The 19,095-nt window shown below is 41.7% G+C and overlaps 3 protein-coding genes across 4 annotated transcripts; 2 read left to right on the top strand and 1 right to left on the bottom strand.

The window, feature by feature from the left end:
• Positions 1–992: 992 nt before the first annotated feature.
• hps4 (HPS4 biogenesis of lysosomal organelles complex 3 subunit 2) lies at positions 993–7,064 on the top strand. Of its 2 annotated transcripts, none has more exons than XM_031849479.1 (12): positions 993–1,464; positions 2,097–2,187; positions 2,316–2,459; positions 2,558–2,665; positions 2,971–3,087; positions 3,571–3,665; positions 3,755–3,827; positions 4,213–4,337; positions 4,427–4,994; positions 5,201–5,327; positions 5,661–5,772; positions 6,070–7,064. In XM_031849479.1, exons 1-12 carry the CDS (start codon positions 1,433–1,435, stop codon positions 6,239–6,241), a joined length of 1,764 nt encoding a protein of 587 aa, XP_031705339.1. In that variant the 5' UTR covers positions 993–1,432; the 3' UTR covers positions 6,242–7,064. The 2 variants fall into 2 exon arrangements, with proteins under 2 accessions (XP_031705339.1, XP_031705340.1); XM_031849480.1 differs by lacking the exon at positions 6,070–7,064 and adding an exon at positions 5,443–5,469 and having other exon boundaries at positions 5,661–5,748.
• An 81-nt stretch (positions 7,065–7,145) lies between these two features.
• On the top strand, positions 7,146–9,530 carry LOC116384568 (uncharacterized). The gene is made up of 3 exons (XM_031849374.1): positions 7,146–8,073; positions 8,888–9,032; positions 9,185–9,530. Exons 1-3 carry the CDS (start codon positions 7,659–7,661, stop codon positions 9,528–9,530), a joined length of 906 nt encoding a protein of 301 aa, XP_031705234.1. The 5' UTR covers positions 7,146–7,658.
• On the bottom strand, positions 9,516–18,779 carry mlec (malectin). Its single transcript, XM_031849482.1, has 6 exons — positions 18,467–18,779; positions 17,849–18,071; positions 17,160–17,338; positions 16,704–16,880; positions 14,771–14,828; positions 9,516–14,176 (listed from the first exon to the last, which is right to left on the bottom strand). Exons 2-6 carry the CDS (start codon positions 18,048–18,050, stop codon positions 13,932–13,934), a joined length of 861 nt encoding a protein of 286 aa, XP_031705342.1. The 5' UTR covers positions 18,051–18,071; positions 18,467–18,779; the 3' UTR covers positions 9,516–13,931.
• Positions 18,780–19,095: the final 316 nt, after the last annotated feature.

Below are 19,095 nucleotides of genomic sequence, written 5' to 3'. Positions count from 1 at the left end.
GCATCATCTGGTTGACTTTGACCGCTGGGTTATTTGTTTATTCGCACCAAACAACCAAAGACCTTAGTATAAACATGGACCCCCGTAAATTACGCCCCTGCTGCAGAGCTCTGCACTCCTGCACGGAGGTTTGGGCAAATTCAATATGGCGGGCTGCTTAGCGACTCATTGGGAACACAATTTTACCTCCAACGATTAAGATTGTATCTAGGATATAGATCCGAGTCCTGACTTCAGAATAGAGAGGAAACTTCTACAGATCTCTCCTGATCAGTTGACTCCGGTTTGATCGCGCTTTAATCCAGCCACTGGCCGTCAACTTCTGAAGGCATCCTCAATCGAGCATTGAAAATAGGATTCACTATGGCTTCAAAGGAAGATGTCCTGTCAGGTCCATTTTATACGCAGTCTCTTGCCATGTATGTTCAATGTAAACACATGTGCAATTCCCTGCATATTACATGTCTGGCTGTGTTTTCTTTTCTTTTCAATAATTTAAAAGCGTGTAGTTAAATCTCCATATGAAGCAGAATTTCCAGTGTAATTATGCACAGTATCGAGAGGTTATAGTGTACATGTAAGAATAACGGGGGCTTCTATGATACCCCAGCTACCCGGGGCCTCTGTGGTCCTTTTTGAAGTGCATTTACTGTACTCAAATAGGCTACATATAGGCTTATGTACAATTTGATGGCACCTGTCCGTCACCAGAGTATTTCCATACTATATATGTCTGACAACTATACTGTGAAGAGCAAGATGTTACATAGAAAGCATAATCATATCATAAAATATGATAGTTTGCACCAGACTGAGATATCCAAAAGTTATAGCTTCACTTCACCCCCTGCGACATTAAAATGTTGTCTACACAGAAATTCATCAGCATTAATGTAGAAAAACTTTAACTTGTAATGCTTTTTTTTTTTTTTCTATATCGAGGTAGTGCGACTCATAGCCTGCTTAAAGTAAGTTGTGAGTATATATTCCACTTGTTGATCGTTTCGTAATGGCCACTAGTTTGTCCCTGTAGGCTTGCCATACTTTCACATGACTTCCACTAACGTTACGTGTGACTGACTGACCCGCATTCCTCAAGTGGCGCTAACTCTGTCAAACTGACTACGTTTAGCAGCAATTACACGTAAACAGTGGATGAGAACACTGTCCGTTGCTGCTGTCGTGTGTGCGTGATATTTAATATCATCTTTTTTTTTTTTTTGTTCTCCGTGCCAAACAGCTGACAGCCTGCAGTGCGTCGGGGGATTTGTAACATCTCTCTTGGAGTCGCAGTTAAAATCTTCAGTTCTACTTTTTTTTTGTTTTTTTTGTCAGAGTGAATCTTCAGTGTGTCCGGTAGGAAATACATGGGTGTAGGATAACGGATGACTGAGCGACATCTAACTTCTTCTTTTCTGGGCTTCTCTTGGTGATGACTGAGTTCATGCAGCCAGACTCCAGAAGGTGAGATCAGCTGAGACTGCGTCCAGGTTTACTGCAGAGACCATCTATCTGCAGGATGGTCACTGTCTGCAGTGGGTGAAAACAAACCACTACTCTGATCTTTGTGTGTGCATTCTCTGTCCGCCTCTATCAACCAAGTAATACTGATTATTATTGTGCACCAAACATACCACACACACATTGCATTACATGGGCAGCCACGCACTATGTTGTCCAAAATATTTGACGTAGTCCTATCTCATTTTATGTTCTCTGTAATATTGTGAAATTTCAATATTATATAGGTGGAGGCTTCAAATTAGCCCAGTTGGCTTTTTTGCCTCTTCCTGCACTGTGATATTATTTATCTCTGTTGTGTTTGTTTAATTTTTATTTAATTTCTTAAATTATGCAAAATAAATAAACGAAACAGATATTTCTGTTACACCTGGAACATCAAATATGCTGGAGCATCACAGCTGCTTTAATACATGTTTGGCTTTTCTTATCAAGCATATGAATAAAGTGATGAAATGAAACAACGGCCTGTTAATTAAGGACGCACTACTCTGAAGTCTATGACAACAACCGTGTTTGCTTTTTAGCCATTAAAATGAATCATTGAGACATTTCTTTGTGTATCTACTTTACAGGTGTAATTATTTCTTCCTCTATGATGGATCCAAAGTCAAAGGAGAGGGTGATCCTACAAGAGAAGGAATCTGCTACTTCTACCCTGAAGAGGTTTGACATTATGACACATTATTACATATGATAATGATTATCTAATGCTTCTTTATGTGTTTATATTTTCACCCATGGTTTTTTAGTTCTGTAATCTCAAAGTTAGTTTCTGCATCTATTCCTGTCAGACCCCTTTAGATGAGCAGGAGCTGCTCTGCGGTCAGCTTGCTGGCGCGAGCCGCTGTGTCTCTGAGCTCTCGTCCTCCCCTGTGCGCATACTCAGGCTGCGCCGCAACACGTTTTCCATCCGTATGAAAGATGACTTTTTTTGGGTGAGTGAGCACACAAGGTGGTTCAGCTGCAACTTTTCTAGATGTTTCTGACTGTGTGTTTGATGATTATTTTGGGGATATCTTTTGGTTCCTCCCAGGCTCTTGGCTGCTCAGTGGAAGTCCCCACCATCAGTGTCTGTGAGCTCCTGGATCAGCTGATAAACCTCTTTTGTTTCTACAATGGCTCTGTCCGACAGAGCTACCAGGTGCACTCTTCAGCTGTCTAGTTGTCTTATACCACAGTAGCCTTGTTTTTTTCTGGGTTGTCTCACAGATATTAAGATGTTTTTTTAAAGAAAGACTTTCATCTGCATCAAGTTGTAGACCAACGTAATAGAGCAATCTACAAAGAATTTGAGTAAAAGTCCCATAATAAACAGAATCTAGGCAATAATTCTGTTTCAAACCAGCAGGTTATTGTGCTTGTTTTCTTTGTATTTAGGGTAATTCTTTCAGAATTGTGTATTTTAAAAGATGCCTGCTGTAATTTAAACTTTGTTTTGCACTTTAGCTTAACAGTCAGGAAACTCTGGCTAGTCGATGGGCGCAGTACCTCTCACACCTGGAGTCAGGATCGTCAGAGCTTCATCACATCTTCAGCTGCTTGAGAACAATTGACTCAACTAATGTACGTACGAAATGGTGTCACAGTTCCACAATTGCTTTTCTAATGCTGCTGCTGCTGCACACTGAGATGTTCTCAGACAGGATATGACTATGTCACAATGTCTTGTAGTATTGTGTAAGTGTTCAGTATGTTTTGGCAAACTTTCTGCATAGTCATTGCACCTAGAGAATAGATTTAGACAGGCACAAACTGCCAACCAAATGGGTTCTTTGTAAAGCCTATTTTGTAAAATCCCACTGTGGTACAGTTCTCTAGATTTTGCATAATACACTGAGACATGCCAATTCTGTCACATTATACAATAGATGACGTAGCATAATAAAAATGTATCTTACAACATTGGCCTTTGTCTTTGCATTAGTGTCTCTTGGTGTAACAGCTGAACAGATGAAGTTATTAACCTATAAATTGTATATTTATCACCTTTCAGTGTCTGTGCTTGTACATGAACTGAAAGGTAACATTTTGAATTCCTGTCCCCAGATTGACCCACTTCTCCTGCTCAAAGCTGCCCTCATTCTCCAGGCCTGTCAGCGCTGCCCTCTAGTGTCAGCAGGCTGTATTCTTTTCAGAGGAAGGTGAGCTGACATTTTGACTGGACATCTGTGGGATAGCTTTTGTAAATAACCGGCTTGGAAATCTCACTTTTCTGTCTTTTCTCACACAGAGTTGTAAGCACGCAGATGTCTCCAGAGCTCACAATGAAGGTGATGGTTCATGAGAGTGAAACATACACCAAGGTAAGATGCGATGGCAGGACGACGTGCTCAATTAAGCTTTTCTCACCAAGGGCCCCCAAACAGTTCTGTTTAAAACATTTGGAAGAGTAAACTAATCACTAGCCTAGTAATTTAGAATTTTTCAAAATCGTTTGCACTCTTTAATTTAACTTAATAATATAATTAAAAAACATTGCGTTTAGCTGAGAACTGGCCAATAACAGGTAATTTGGACATTTAAAAAAAGAGACATTGCAAGACTACTAAAAAAAAAAAGTTTGACATTTGTCTTAGAGTGGTATTGGCTATCCAACTCTTGACAAGAAAGCCAATTAGCATCTACAAAGTGTTGAACTATTCCTTTCATAGTAAAAAGTCTCAAGCCAGTGTTTTAATTTTGATGCAGGCCCAGAGGTCCAATGGGCCGAGTACCGTCAGCTCATTTGGCGGTGCTGTCAGCTCCACCTCTGTGTTCCTGACCATGTCTGAACTTCAGTATCTGCAATCCGCCCCCGTCGACAAACATTTCAGGTAGCGTCTTCCCTCGCTGAGTTTCTCTTCTGTTTGTGTAGCATTTCCCAGATAATTCGGAGTGCCTGAAACTGTTTTCTATCCTTCAGCTCCCATTCTACTCCACACAAAAACACCCCCCCGAGAAAGACCCGCCTGTCAAGAACGTTATCCGACACTCCCTCCACTGAGTCAGAGCCGTCTGATACAGGTTCCTCCCAGTCTCCCCAGAAGGTGTCCCTCACTCCTCACTTGTCAGACAGCGCCATGTTTAGCCCAGATCCATCGCAGAGCTCCGCCGACCCCCCACCGCAGCAGCTAGAGTCCCCTTTCTCAAATGGAAAACACTCCCCTATAGCTGAGGAGGAAGTGCAAGAAGAGTCATATTATCACAGCTTTCACAGCAGCGGAGATGGAGTCGGTCCGATGCATAATGAAGGAGACGGCTCATTGTGTGGAGAAAACTCCCATAACGTTTTGGAAGAGGTCAGTGGCTGTGGGAATGTTCAGGGCCACGAGCCAGAGATACCAGATCTTCCTCGCTCTGGTGCTTTTGACAGCCAAGAGGAGTGTCCGCTGATTCCCATGACGCTGTACCTGCACCGGGTGAAAGGCTTGGTGCTGGCTCTGCTGGTGGAGCCTCACTTCTTGAGTGACACAGATTCTATGGAGGAAGTGGTGAGAAACAACGGGAACCGTAATAATAATTTCTCTCATTTTTTGTCACATTAGGATATTGAAAGTTTTTGAAAAAAAAGTAGCTTAATGACACAGCTGATGCACATCGCAATGCCTACCTAAGTAATCCACCAGCTGTACATGAGTGCACTACATTTGTCTTGGTGATGCTAACGTATGACTCTTCCTCTATGGTTTGTATCCAGTATCACAGCAGCCTGGCGTCACTCAATGGACTGGAGGCCCATCTGAGGACCATCTCTCCAGGGGCCCCGGGCACTCCAGGACCCTACATCTTTGCCCACTTTGACTGCATTCAGAGCACGCTGACAAGTGAGGCTCCCATAACACTTCAAACTATCTCCTCTCTTAGTCTCTCTTGTGTTCTTAACTCGCTTTGCATCTTTGTTGCATTTCTAATATTTCCTGAAAATTCTGTCTTTCCCAGTTTCCCGCTTTTCACTTTTCCTCTAGAGTGAGTATCTTCTGCCCCGCCGCCTGTACCTGGGGACTGGGGGGCGTGTTGGTAGTTTATATTTGTCTTTGCATGAGCTGACGGCTAATTAGTACGACTGTGATCAGCATTCCTTTGTGCAGCAGGCATGCATGTCCAGGTTAATGTGCCACTGTGGGTACTGAGTCTCTTGTTATTGTGTGTCACTGCAGCCAACCTGTCTGGTCGACCAGGGGGAGCCCCACAGCGTCCTTTTGTGAGAGCCACATCACTTCTTCACTCACATTTCTGTAACACTGAAACTCTGCAGGAGGCTATTATCAGGTCAGTACGGGAGTGACTTGATGATGGTGGTTGTTGGGTGGGTGGGGGTTAGTTCTCATGCCTTTCATGGCTCCTCGCATAGAAGTCGGGGGTGGGGGTTGGATCTGTCAATTCATCTCGTCTATCGTCACATCCCACCAATCCCTAAATGTTCTTCCTCTAAATCACACTCCAACAACTCACATTTACTGGAAGAGAAAGTTCTGATGTTTTGTCATTTTTATGTCACTTTGCTCTTTTACATAACATGTCTTCATCCTACAATCTTGAATTGTAAATGTGACATTTTCACCGCAGGAGTGCTGGAGCTGCAGTGTATGGAACCCGCAGCGTGGCCCAGGAAACTTACTTCCAGCAGCATGGGGGATCGCTAAGGAACTCTGGCATCCCTAACCACCAGGACAGTGCTTTCTCGCTTCCCGGCAAGGCACGACACAGACTGCTGAAACACGGGGTTAACCTGCTCTGACGGGACAGCGTCGGGACGTCTGCTGTGTTTACTTAAGATATGAAAAGCTGCCTTGTGAGTAACCTTAAAATCAACGGAGAAAAGCTGAGAATATGATTTAAAGTGTTTTGTTGCTGCTGTGGTTTACTTTCCCCCACAGCAGATTGTATGATATCATCTGCTGTGCTATAAAACCTTATGGCACTCCCATTAATAGCAGAACTTTGCATTTTCTAAATTTGTATTATGAATGTCAGAGAGGATGGTTGGTTAAAGTTATGTAGGGTAAGTTTTGTTAACAATGAGGTTTCCGTCACAGTTTTAAGTTATTTTTTGTGCATGGTTTTTTCTGATGTGCTCAAACACATTACCTCTTGTATCTAGAAGCACCCTTTTGCCATATTTAAGCTCCTGTTAACACACTGCACACATTTTGCAACCTTTTCACTTTGCAGGTATTTTCCTTTCATCATCACTGAAGCAAATATAAAAAATCATCTTACTTGTTTATTCATTTAATTAGAATTTTTTTACTAAAGCCAGGTTAAATCTTGACACTATTTAACTGCATTTGTACATGATCCTACTTTGACCCGCTGCAACACTGTATTGGTTTATTATACAAATTTATAAAATGATCTAAAACTTTTTATAGACATTATTTATTTGAAATCAACTCTTTGGTGGCATAACAAGTCTTATTTAACTACTCGACTATTAGATTTATTGTTGTTTTTTCATCAAAAGTGTTATTTGTTAAAAATGTTAGTATTGTAATGTTTGCAAAGAAAAGGTCCACTGTGATATGCTGTAGTGGGTATTAAATGAATACATGATCCTCTCAGTGCTGAGTCTTGTGAGCTACTTTTGTCAATGCTTGTTTAAAACCACAGGGGCAACACGGCCTTATTAGGGCCATCAGCGACCTGCATGTGTCCCTCCAATCGGGAGCCATTGTTTTTCACTTCAGGCTTAATGCCTCGTTTCATATGGTTACAACTGGTCCGAAGAGGGACGTGCGCAAAGCAATTTGAAAAGCCAAACACATGCTCATAAAATGCTATTACTCCTGTTCTGTCCGAATCTTTCTGAGCTATACGTGTTGTAAATAAGATGCTTCTTGATGTTCCAGATATGGAGTCATTGGAGTCATTAGCTAAGTCGATGAATTTGAATGGTTGGGGTCGGCGCTCTTCGGGGCGCCTCATTATGCAGGCGCATTAAAAGAAAGCAGTGGGGGGTAAATGGGTGGTTAAGGGCTCGAACAATAAAAGGGGCAGGGTCTGTGAGGAGGGTCGGGATTCAAATTCTAAGTGGTAAGATGTCCCCATTGTCAGTGCGATATATAGCAGGCAGAGAGAGAGAGTTGGCACAACAGAGAAGCTGCCTGTTATCCATCAGTGACGATCTAAAGGCCAGGATTTAGAGATATAGCACCATGGCCTCCTCGCACTGCATACGGATTGCTATATTTGTTTTTTCAGTGATGACAAGGGACATTGGAGTATTTGGTCGCGCATTAGACAAGCTGGGATTTCTGTCACAGTCCCAAAAAACTGCAGATGAATCCTCCGGACCAACTTTACGCATGGACTCGTTGAGGCGCGGGATCGCGGAGACGCACCTGGAGCGGTGCGCAGAGCTGGTTGCGCCTTGGCAGGAAAACACGCAAGCTCCCGAGGATAATGCAACGCTTTTGCAGCTCCGTGTTCAGCCCTTTTCCCCGAGAGCCTCCCGGCACCCGGTTTTCCCAGGAAAATCTCTCTTTAGCTTTGTCCGACGGGTTTATCACTGCTGTCAAGAAGGAGTAAACTGCAGAAGCGTAAGAGGAATTCAAGGCCGACTGAGAAGAGGTAAGACGCAGTAGATCCAACTGAAACACATGCTATGTAATAATGAACTTTATTTTCTTATGGTCTAATGTCGAACGTTGTTGTGTTAGTAAAGCATCATGTCTACCAGGACCAAGAGACGGCACAGTGGCCCTTGATGTGTTGCAGAGCTCAACCCCCCCAAAATGAAGATTGGATTAAATTTCCATGTGTTAACTCCACTAAATGGCTGTGCAGTGATGGAAAATTCAACTGCTTCAAAACACATCGTCATTACTTACATTTAGGTTATTTCTTCACCATGAAACATGCTCATTAGATTTGGAGATTTCTACAGCATAAAGATTGTATGGAATATATAATGTAATATAAAAAAGAGCAGCGTGCTCATTAAAAGTATTTCAATTCATCGTCAAATTAACTGATTTAGGATGGGGATGAATGAGTAGGCTGCATCACTCAGCAGAGAGAAAGACGCAGCATCAAACACATTATGTTGAAAGAGTGCAAGAATGTCATAAGCTGTAGAAGTAAAAGCTAATGTGCTTGAAAAGCAGCTTGGAGGATATTAATGACTTGATGAATGAATGCAGCTTTATAGAGGACCATGATCTCTGCATACAAATGAGTCTTAATATCCCCTCTGAGAAGTGTTGATATCCTGCTGACAGATTAACAAGGTATTAGGAGTGAAACATCTCTGTGGCAGAGATCCTACTCTGATCATGAGGTTTATTAAACTACAGCCTGGCATGAGTGTGTCTGACATGAAAAGCTCCATCTTAAACTGCACTGTGCCTCTGACAGACTCCTGACTGCCTCTTTTCCTCCTCAGGCACAGATGTGGAGTTTCTCCTCACCAGGGACATTTTGTCATTGACTATTATGAGAGCCGAGCTCCACCTCCAACTTGCCAACCCACAACATCTGGATATCTATCCTGTGCTTTCATCTATGGCAAAGCGAGACCTACCTACACGGTAAAAAAAAAACAACAATCTACACTCACTATGATCTTTACTTTTACTAATTTTCTGTTTTACACAAATTCCTCATTTCAGTCTAAAAGCCTGTAAAGTCACCAAGCAGTGTCAGGCCTGGTTGTAACCCCGTTGTCTCTCGCCTCCTTTAGGTACAGTTTGTGGTCACAGAGCAACACGGTGGAGCTGAGAGTAGATCTGCTGTTCCTTTTCCAGAATCTGAAACAGGCGACAGGTGGTGCAGGAGGGGCTCACAGCTTGGCGAAAATGCGGGAGGTGGCGTTTTCTTCCAGGAGGTATCCACCAGGAGAAAAGCCAGCTTCTGGGGCTCTGCATGACACCGATACGGATGTGTGGGGGGATGGGGTTGCCAGCACGCTGCCTGCTCTGGAGCTGGGCCTGGTCCTGGGCTGCAGTCGGGCTGCTTCGGGGGTATCCTGTGGAACTGGCGGTGTTCACCTCTCACACACACCCTTCATGGCTCTGTACTACCGGTGAAGTCAAACTGGGACTGGACTGTGTTCTGCATGTAAACATTTCATCTGGTGAATCCATTTTCCAGCTGAAAAGACATATAGCCTCAAAGCTTACAAGGAAATCCTGCACTTCAATGTCAAAGCTATTAATTTATAAATGTAATTTTTTGTAAAATATAAATATATATACACATATGTTAATAGTCAATATGATATACTGTAACTTTATGGAGTTCTTTGGTTATTAAAGCTTGATCTAACAATGCCTCGTGTATCAAGTGTGAGGCCATTTCTGTTCATGGACATAATTCAGTCTTTGTTTAGCTGTGTTCCTCTTTTGGATATTCTGGTCCCAATACCTTTTAGATATGTGCTTCTATTTAAAGAGGTATTCAGTTTGTGGGAAACGGTGGAAAAAAACACACCTGGATAAACAAGGGGCTCGCACATGTGCTGTGCGCCTGCTGAACTTTGCTGTGACTACAGGAAATATTAGACGATAGTTTTTAAGTCGCACAGTTCCAAAATGCTCATCCAGACTTTGGATGCTGTGGAGTCACATGCCACCTCACAAAGTACTCAACGGGACCTCAGGGGTGTCTGAGTGGAAAAACAGCAGCACCACATTCTGATAAAATAGCACATTTATTAAAAAGAGACAGCATTTATCAGCCTTTCCCATTTCAGATATATGCCACATCAGAGTAAGATCAGGGGTCTCGAATACATTTCTCAGCCCACCTGCTGCTGCTTACAGCCCCCAGAAGAGCACTCATATCAAACACATGTATATGTATACAGTAGGACTCATATTTAAGCACACACTCACTGTCTCACACACTCGCACTGTGTGATCAATGGCTTTCAGACCTCGATGTTTGTGTTTGTGGGGTCGGCTGCCTGGACGGTGGACACGTGGGCAGATGTTTTGCTGTTCAAATTTGTCTCAGTTTAAATTCACCTCATGTTCAGTTGCTTTAAAAATGAGGAGAAATGGCAACAAGCTAGAGATGGTCAACTCAAAGAAATTTACAATTATCACAGATTAATTAACATTACTTTTTTAGGATGGACATTTCAAGACAATTGGGTGTCATGGCAGGGAATAATTAATGGGGACAACAAATCTGATGACAACACTGCTTTACCAGACGAGAGAAAAAAGAAGAAAAGAAGAACCTTCAGCGTCACGTCAGGTGACTCTGTTAAAGAATTATGATGGAATGGCGGCAATTCTTTGGTTCTTGTGTGAAAAACAAAACAAAAACAGAGCAGATCTTCATTCCACTCTAGTTCATTAAGTTATGAGATGTATTGACAGTAACAGGTCCAACACAGGCTAGTGAGGAGCTAAATAGACAAACAAGTGCTGGATATTTCACACAATTCTCCTACTGTCTATTAACTGTATCTTTTGTTTTTGACTGGCTTTGCTCCCAAAAAAGTTGAGTTTCAAGATATACTTCTGACAGATGCCCTTTACTCCAACCAAGACTTGTTTCTGTGGAATGAAGATCTAGCCCAGAAAAGTGTGTTTTGACAAGAAGAAGAAAAGAGGCGAATTTGATACAAGCCAACAAAAGAGCAACCTCAAGGTGAATGATAGTAAAGCACAATGTATTCAATAATTCAAGGCAACAAAGACAAACACACAAAAATGACATGATCTTAAAATACATGAGGCAGTGCAAAATGTCACACCAATAAAATATCAAGTTTTAAAAACTCAAAACAAAATAGATCCTGAGGAAAAAAATTCAAACATACAAATCCAAGCGCATTATAAAATATCTCCAGATCAGCCCCACTCTGATTTAAATTATATATAATAGATTGGAAGAACCCATATTTTCAGACATAATCTCATTTATTTGACTTTCTGACAGTCAGTTTAACAGACTGCACCTTAAAAAAAAAAAAAAAAAAAAAAAGTTAAACTCTGTACCGGCAACCGTTCCTCCCCCAGAAGAAAGGCCACAAAGTTGTCATCAGATAATCAAAGAAACCCGAACAGCTCAGCTACGGCACAATAGAGAGGAGAACAAAACAGTCGTCACACGATAAAAGTGTGATTTAGTACCTTATATACACACACACACACACGACACTGTGTAGACTGGCAGAGGAACAGAACACGGTGACTTTGGTGCTGAATTAAATGAAAATGTTGCATCTTTTCAGAAGAAAAACAAAAGTGCTTGTATGTCTTAAATACGAGTTGAGTTTACATCTTCAAAATAAAAATCAAGGAGAAAGCAACTCAAAACACCAACAATTGACCAAATGTTTTCTGGCCAATCAAAATGGGAAGGAGACTCGAGGAGTGAGGAAGGATCCACAACTGAATTATCAACCGCTTTCAAAGCACTGCATATAGCAACAGCACTACTGGCAAAGGGTTGTTGGGAGACATTAGCATTAATGAAACAGGTAAAGTTACTAAATCATCCTTGGAGTCGAGCTACGCACGTAAGGGATGTAACTAGATACATAAAGAGGAGGGTTCACAACTCAACTTCATTAAAACTGAGGAACGAAGCGGCTTTTCAGAACGCATGGAAAGCAAAAAGGGATCTCATTGTCCAAAAGCTGAGACTAAAAACACAGTAGAAGAAGAGTCTGATAATGTGGCCATGTAGGAAAAAAGGCTTACATTTTAGATTGAAATAGAGAAAAAAAAAAATAAAAAAAAAATGGATGTGTCCCCAGTTTGCTCAATCAATTCAAAAGGACCAGAACAAGTAGCGTAATTGCACTGAAAAGTTCACACTTAATTAACAAAATGGTACAGTCCACATTAAAAAGTTTTAAGACAACAGATTTGAAAAGGCTGAGTGAAGATTTTGGAAAATGCGATAATTGTTGGTTTATAACTTCGAGTAAACATTTGATTCTCTACTTACACCGATGTTGTGCTTTCGCATCTCTGACTGCAGGTGGATGAACTTGTGGTGCCGCACAGAGCAACTTTAGGGATGTTTGAAACGAGTGCATTGACCGGCACAGACTCTTTAGGGTTCATTACATCAACATGGAGCTGCAGCGACCTGTTCTCTCCCAGGACTGACGCCCATCAGAGTCAACACAGCATACCGTGTGAAATCAAAAACACTAATTTATGAAGAAAGAAAAATGACAACCGTCCACCCAGTTAGCTGCCGATATAAAACATGCCCAACGCTCTATTCCTCTGAATCAGATTTGGGTAAGAGGAGTACTGTATGTCCACATATCGCCAATTTCAACCACTTGCCACAGAGGCCTCAAGCCGTTTGTCAAATTAAAACAAGCCACCAAGTTTTCTTTTTCCAACAAATTTAAAAAAAAGACATTCTTTGGTTAAACAAAGAGGCAGGCATGCATACTTAATAACTGAATAGAGATGGCAAAGCTCATGTAAAGATCCTGACTCACTTTAGCTTCAGCACTTCACAGCATAAGGTTAGACTCTGGTGTCTCTGTTCCACATTCTCACTTTGTAATGTTTGAACTTTAAAATGGATCATTTCTTTAAAAAAAAAAAAAAAAAAAAAGTAAAAGTACAAAAGATTTTGTGATCACTGTTGAAGACGCGTTTAATGGCCTTGAATCAGTGTTTGATGAAACAATGCCAAATAAGTCCATCATGCGCTACCACACAGCATCAACAGATTTGGGAAAAACAACTTATATAAAAAGGCAAGCCGACTTAAACAGCAAACAATCCCGCCAGCTACAGAGCTGGTTTCGACGACAAGTTATTTTTTCTTTCAACAACGTATGGCAAGAAGACGATGGCACGTCAACAAAGGACTAACTACATCCGAGTGGAAAGATATAAAAATGCAAGTTGAGAAAAATGGGAGCCTCTCAAATGGCAGCTGTATATCCACTAACTACTCAACCAATTTCTAAGCAGCACCATTTCCAATTTTAGGGACCACGTCTGACCAGATGCGGAGCAGGAGTGTTAAACAGAGTGTGCTTCCTTGCCACACCCAGTAGAAAACAATGCTTTTAGTTTATAAAACAGGCCCAGAACAATCACTCCTGAGCACCCCAGAGTTGCTGAAATGTGGTTTCAAACCGTGAAGACTGGCATCTGTAAATCCTGCACTGTCTCTGAGTGGAAATGACTAACATAGTTCAAAACTGTCAGCAGAGGTGGACGCGAAACACATTCACAAAGAAGCGCACAGCATACACTTCCTACATCTCCTGTTCTTTGCTAAACAGCAGCATTTGCTTCGTCGCAAAGTGGCTTTCTGAAAAGTTATTGTCTCTTTTTCCCCCCTCCGTTGTCAAGATTTTCTCCACGCTCCCTCCTGTGTGTATGCCTTTACCTGTATACCTCCCCCCCCACACCCCCCACCACCCCCTTCTCCCTCTCCATAGTCTCACTCCGTCTCGTCTGCTCGACGTCCCCTCGATCGCTAGTTGTAGCTCACAGCCGACAGAGGCAGAACAGTGTAGGGATGAACACCCCGAACGCCACAAGGATGGGAAACATGAGGCTGCTGTTGTCTGCTGCGTATGGGTTTGGTGTTCGGGGCCCTGACTGGACCCTGGTCTTGGAACCTGGTGGGACCTTTTTCTTCCCACCTTCCTCGCCGGGCTCACTATCCTCCTCTTCTTCCTCCTCTTCCTCGTGCTTCTCCAAGCCAGGGTGAGGCTGAAGTTTTGGCACATCTGTCCAGTAAAAAAGTGCAATGGAAGTTTGTCCAAATCATATGCAATGAAATTGGTTCACAAATGGATTTATCAAAGCACTTTGTTATAACACTGCTACAACCAAGTCTACAAACTCCTTTTCTCCATCCTCCTGTAAACATCCTGAAGCTCAACCTAAGCCGCCCCGAAATGAATGAATGAATGTCATCGTACGCATTTACCATTCCATTACAAAAAAACAGTCCAATGTTCTCTAACTGGTAACATTAATACCAATCTTACCTCAGTGATTTGGGTTGAATTTCCTTTTGTGGCTGTTGTAAGGTCAGATGCCGCTGATATATGCTGTGTGTGTGTGCGTATTTACTTTCTCAAAGAGATTTAATAAGAACTGTGTGCTACACAAAACGTGCAGTCATTTATATCGCTGTTCATTGTAACGTAGCGGTTTTTTTTTCTTCCTCCAATTCTTGCCCCAAAATAAAGTTTCATTCTTCCAAGTACTTTTTTTTTGGGACGTCCTTCAGCTTAAGCTCTAGCTGTTACTACTTTACTAAAATAAGTACATGTGTTTGAGCAACACAATGGTGTGTTTGCGGTCTCTGGACTCACCTTCTAATGTCCCCTTCATTACATAGAGAGCGCAGACCTTGGGGTTGTCATAATAACCCTGAAAAACAAGAGTGTCAAATGTAAGAAAGGTGATTTAATAACATACAGGAGTGATGTTAAATCGTGTTTTTCTTCTTACAAGAAACATAATGAATGGGTCTAGCACTCTTATCTAAATAAGGTGATACATTATCTATCACAGTGGAAGGAAAGAATCATCATCAGGTGGAACAAGTGGACAGTCCAAAACAGAAACATCTGTGCTCGTGAGATTTTGTCAGAACAGTTTTACATTTATTGCAGGAAGTGTGTCCCACTTGTATCTTTTTAAAGAAAGAAACTGCAGAGAGGGCAAGTGATCTACCAACAATAAAAAGAAGAACAAGGTCACTAGATAAAAAGCTTTTTTTAAATATGCCACCTTCCAAATTTAGCCTACAGCCAGATGTTCTAAAACCCCACAGGAAAAATCTTAAATTTGACCAGATCCTCAAAGGGAATACATATTATTTACACATATTATTTGTATGGCCTGCAGCAAGTTCTCAAATTTAAAAACACAGATGCAAACGCACACTTAATCACACATTTTAATATTAGGCATTTGTGCAGGAGGAGAAATTAAACGTTTGCAGACACACAAGTCATCCACCCTCTACAATGCCTCTCCTCTCGGCTCTCTGACAAACGTAGGCCAATAGGAACAGAAGTGCAGTGTCACATGGTGCTGTATTGATTGCATGGAGTACAAAAAGGGAAATGTTACATAGATCAGGTTTTAGGAAGTGTCTCAAAAGTAGAGCGTTGATGTTGGATAATATGAGGGGGAGACACTTCACCAACACAATTGCTTCTGCAAGCCCACAGCAGGAGTAGCTGGATGAATTACCAGAGAGTAAAATGTGACAAGTACAAGAGTGACATAATTACCAACCTCATTACAGTGGCAGAAATAGTTAAGAGGCCCTTTTTTATGTGCTTAGGGTGATAGATTAATGGGCCTCATAGCTTATTTAGAGCCAGGCTACAGACTTTTGGACATCGTAATGTCCTCTCCTAAATCACAGTAAACAGCAATTGTATTTATGAGAAATGGGGAAAAAGGTGAGCGACCACTTACCTGAAGAAGGGGTCAATAAATAGTGGAAAATATGAAAGCAGATTCACAGACAGTATTACTCTGGTGTGAACTAAAAGAGTAAAGTTAATTGCTACACTACAAGTAAACAAAAACGATAAAAGGACAACCAGATGTGCGAACGTTGCCAGTCATTTGCATGGCCCCCCACACACGCCAACTGACTGTCTAAAGCCTTTCAGACATGGAGTTCATTATGCAAATGTGCCGTCGATTTCAACATTCGGTCTCGTGTTTGAAGAAGAATCACTTTGCCATACAAGTTATGATGGTAATTTAGCACACGGCTCAAGTTTGAAATTAATGAAGTTCAACATTTTGGGAACTACTCTTACATTAGGTAGCTTCATATTAAACAGACAAGAAAGTGGTGTCCACCTTTTCATCTAATTTTCAGCAAGAAAGAGAATAATTGTATTTCTCAAACTATTGCTTTAAATGTTGTCACTAGATAATTCTTACTGTTGCTGAAGTAGTTATTTTTATGACAGCACTACCTATTATTTAAGTAATTTCAATATAAAGTAACATTACTTGTGTAATAGTTATTCTCAAAACGCCTGTCCATCGCACACAGCTGCCCATTGTCATCTTAAGAAAATAAACTATTTAATATAGAAAATAAATGATTAAACAATAGAGTTGCTCGGACAGCACTTTTATACACGTTGGGTTGACTTACATAAAAATATTGTAATTATTATCAAAACTCTTGGAAACACTTGAATAGCTTTTTCTTTGAAAGAAACAATCCGTAACGTGACAGTCGTAACGTGACATGGATTAACAACTCACCTTTACAAACTCCACAGTGAGCTTGCCGTTGAAAGTGGACACCTCTCCTTGCACACTCAGCTTGCCACGTCGAATAGAAAAGGGCACTATCTCATCATGAGCGGTACTGTGACCAACTCGCTCAAAGATATCTAGGTCCTTCACCACCACATGGCCGCTTAGACGGACGTCAAACACCTAGAAAAATAAATTCCAAATCAAGCAATGATTAACAGCTAATCCACACACACAGCTTAACATTCATGTTGCACACAGTAGAGTACACTGATGGGTATTCAAACAGCTCCCAGAGTACTGTCTGAACACAATTGTGCAGTGAAATGTATATTTGAAAACAGGAAAAAATGACATGCCTTGCTCAATGCAATGCATTGTCCATTCAAACTGTGCAGACAAATATAACAACTTTATTAAATACACATTCACACTGGAATGTCTCTGATTTATTATTCATACCTTTTGCTGTGACTGGGCGAAGTAAACTTCTGCATACTTCATAACTAGTATATAGTCTCCTTCCTCGCGTATAGGGATATCATATCCAAAAGTGTCCTCATTGTAGCGCTCCGTCTGATACAGAATCTGGTCCTCTTGACTGGAGCGCAGTATTGGCAGACGAACGCCATAATCAGATGCTACAAAAGGAGAATAGCGTCAGCTTCAGTCAGTGCACAGAAAACATTAAAAGCTACATTACTGGAGAAATGATCATGTTTTAAGTCAAGCAAAACAACACATTGCACAAATTAAAAAAAATTAAAAATTAAAAAAGCCCTGACCTTTTCCTGCACTCAATGAAATACAGTGGCCTTCTGTCGCAAATGGCAAGTTACCAGAATGTGTTCACCATTTGTAATTACAGTATCTGTGTCTGGTAATCGGGCCAAGAATGACCCACAGTCAATTTGATCATATCATCACCTGCTTCCTCTATACACTGAAAGAGGCGGAGCTGTAACTCTATATGCAGACTCCTCATTTGCTTGTGGTTACTGGCGGAAGCCGACCAAGCAGAGAAATGTACATGATTCTAAGGAACAGATTTTTACCTTCACAATGTCCCACTCTGCAACACCTTACAGGTGAAGCCCAGCTAGACACGCAGATACATATCAGCAGTAAAACTACAGTTAACATCGACTCACCTTTGCCAAGTTTTCCTTCCAACGGGTCCTTTTTGAAGTGAATACCGTGCACGTCTACATGCGATTCACCCCCGCAGTTGACAGCCCAGATGACCCGTTCTGCTAGGCTGAGGCCCCCGCCGTCCGCCCAGCACTGATCTGCCAGCAGCGACAGCACCGCTGCAACCAGCCCGGCGACGAGCTGCGCCGTGACCCGCTGCATTGCCACACACAGGCAATGGTCCTAGACACAAGAGACAAGACAGCGTCGGTATCTGCTTGCTTGCAGCATATAACTACTCAGTTGCTGTACGGAAGTAACCCTTCATTTTACCACTTAAGGTTAGCTAGCACAAGGAGCTAGCCAGCTTGTCTTGAGGACATGCAACATGATATCTAAGTTAGCCAGCATGCAGTTGCACGAGCACAGAGACACAGGAAGTAACAGTGGAATTTAAACAAGTATCACAGTTTAACCATAACACAACTTACAGCGTATGTGTTAATTAACTTAGGAAAACTAGAAATAAATATATAAATTAGCAGCGAGTAACGTCGGTTAGGCTAGCTAGCAAACCTACCTGTCTAACCAGAAATACTTGGTCTACGAGAGCTAACGTCCATACAAATGTCTCTTACCTTCCCCTTCCACAAATGTCCCTGAACCCGTCTTTCGACCAACGTGTAAAATGGTCGATGCTAATACAGTCTCACCAAGTGCCTATATAAGATAACTTGACGGTGAGGAGATATTCCCAGTTGCTGGTGGCAACAGCCTGCTAACGTTACACCGACATTCATTCAATGTGAGCATCCGAACTAACGTTAGCTCTGCTGCTAGCTACAGCGGCTGCCAGTGTGCAGGAGGCGGGGCTACCTAACGTTGGACTTCCCATATGGCCAATGACTGACACATACTCTGTCCAATCACATGCTCCTGTTCAGGTTTTTACACCATTTCATATCATAGCACAATCACATAGAACAGAAGATAGAATTGTAAGAAATGTAAGATATCTTATATTCCCTACAACATATTCAAAGAGACTCAAAATCATATATCTTTTGAAATATAACAATATTACACGTGCTCTTTAAGAAATATCCACGCCCCCTCTTTCCGGTATGGGATGGCCCGATTCGTGTCCAATCACAAGAGTCCAACGCAGCGCGCACACGGTGCACTCGTCAGTTGCCCGGATAGGAATTAATAAATATTGCTATGGCAACAGCAAATATGGATGACAGGTGTTTCATTAGATTTGTTT

This window comes from Anarrhichthys ocellatus, unplaced genomic scaffold, assembly GCF_004355925.1.
Source record: "Anarrhichthys ocellatus isolate YVR2014 unplaced genomic scaffold, GSC_Weel_1.0 scaffold9, whole genome shotgun sequence".
Lineage (NCBI taxonomy): Eukaryota > Metazoa > Chordata > Actinopteri > Perciformes > Anarhichadidae > Anarrhichthys > Anarrhichthys ocellatus.
Note: the sequence above shows the minus strand (reverse complement) of the source record. Positions and strands in the feature narration are given on the sequence as shown.

Excerpts from the sequence above, each read along its gene's own strand:
- mlec (XM_031849482.1), bottom strand. The coding sequence starts at position 18,050 with ATGCAGCGGGTCACGGCGCAGCTCGTCGCCGGGCTGGTTGCAGCGGTG. Across the intron at positions 16,881-17,159 it reads TCGCCCAGTCACAGCAAAAG|GTGTTTGACGTCCGTCTAAG; the intron begins GTATGAATAATA and ends TTATTTTTCTAG. Across the intron at positions 14,177-14,770 it reads AATGAAGGGGACATTAGAAG|ATGTGCCAAAACTTCAGCCT; the intron begins GTGAGTCCAGAG and ends TTTACTGGACAG.
- hps4 (XM_031849479.1), top strand. The coding sequence starts at position 1,433 with ATGACTGAGTTCATGCAGCCAGACTCCAGAAG. Across the intron at positions 3,088-3,570 it reads GAACAATTGACTCAACTAAT|ATTGACCCACTTCTCCTGCT; the intron begins GTACGTACGAAA and ends TCCTGTCCCCAG. Across the intron at positions 4,995-5,200 it reads CAGATTCTATGGAGGAAGTG|TATCACAGCAGCCTGGCGTC; the intron begins GTGAGAAACAAC and ends GTTTGTATCCAG.
- LOC116384568 (XM_031849374.1), top strand. The coding sequence starts at position 7,659 with ATGGCCTCCTCGCACTGCATACGGATTGCTATATTTGTTTTTTCAGTG. Across the intron at positions 8,074-8,887 it reads TCAAGGCCGACTGAGAAGAG|GCACAGATGTGGAGTTTCTC; the intron begins GTAAGACGCAGT and ends TTTCCTCCTCAG. Across the intron at positions 9,033-9,184 it reads AAGCGAGACCTACCTACACG|GTACAGTTTGTGGTCACAGA; the intron begins GTAAAAAAAAAA and ends CGCCTCCTTTAG.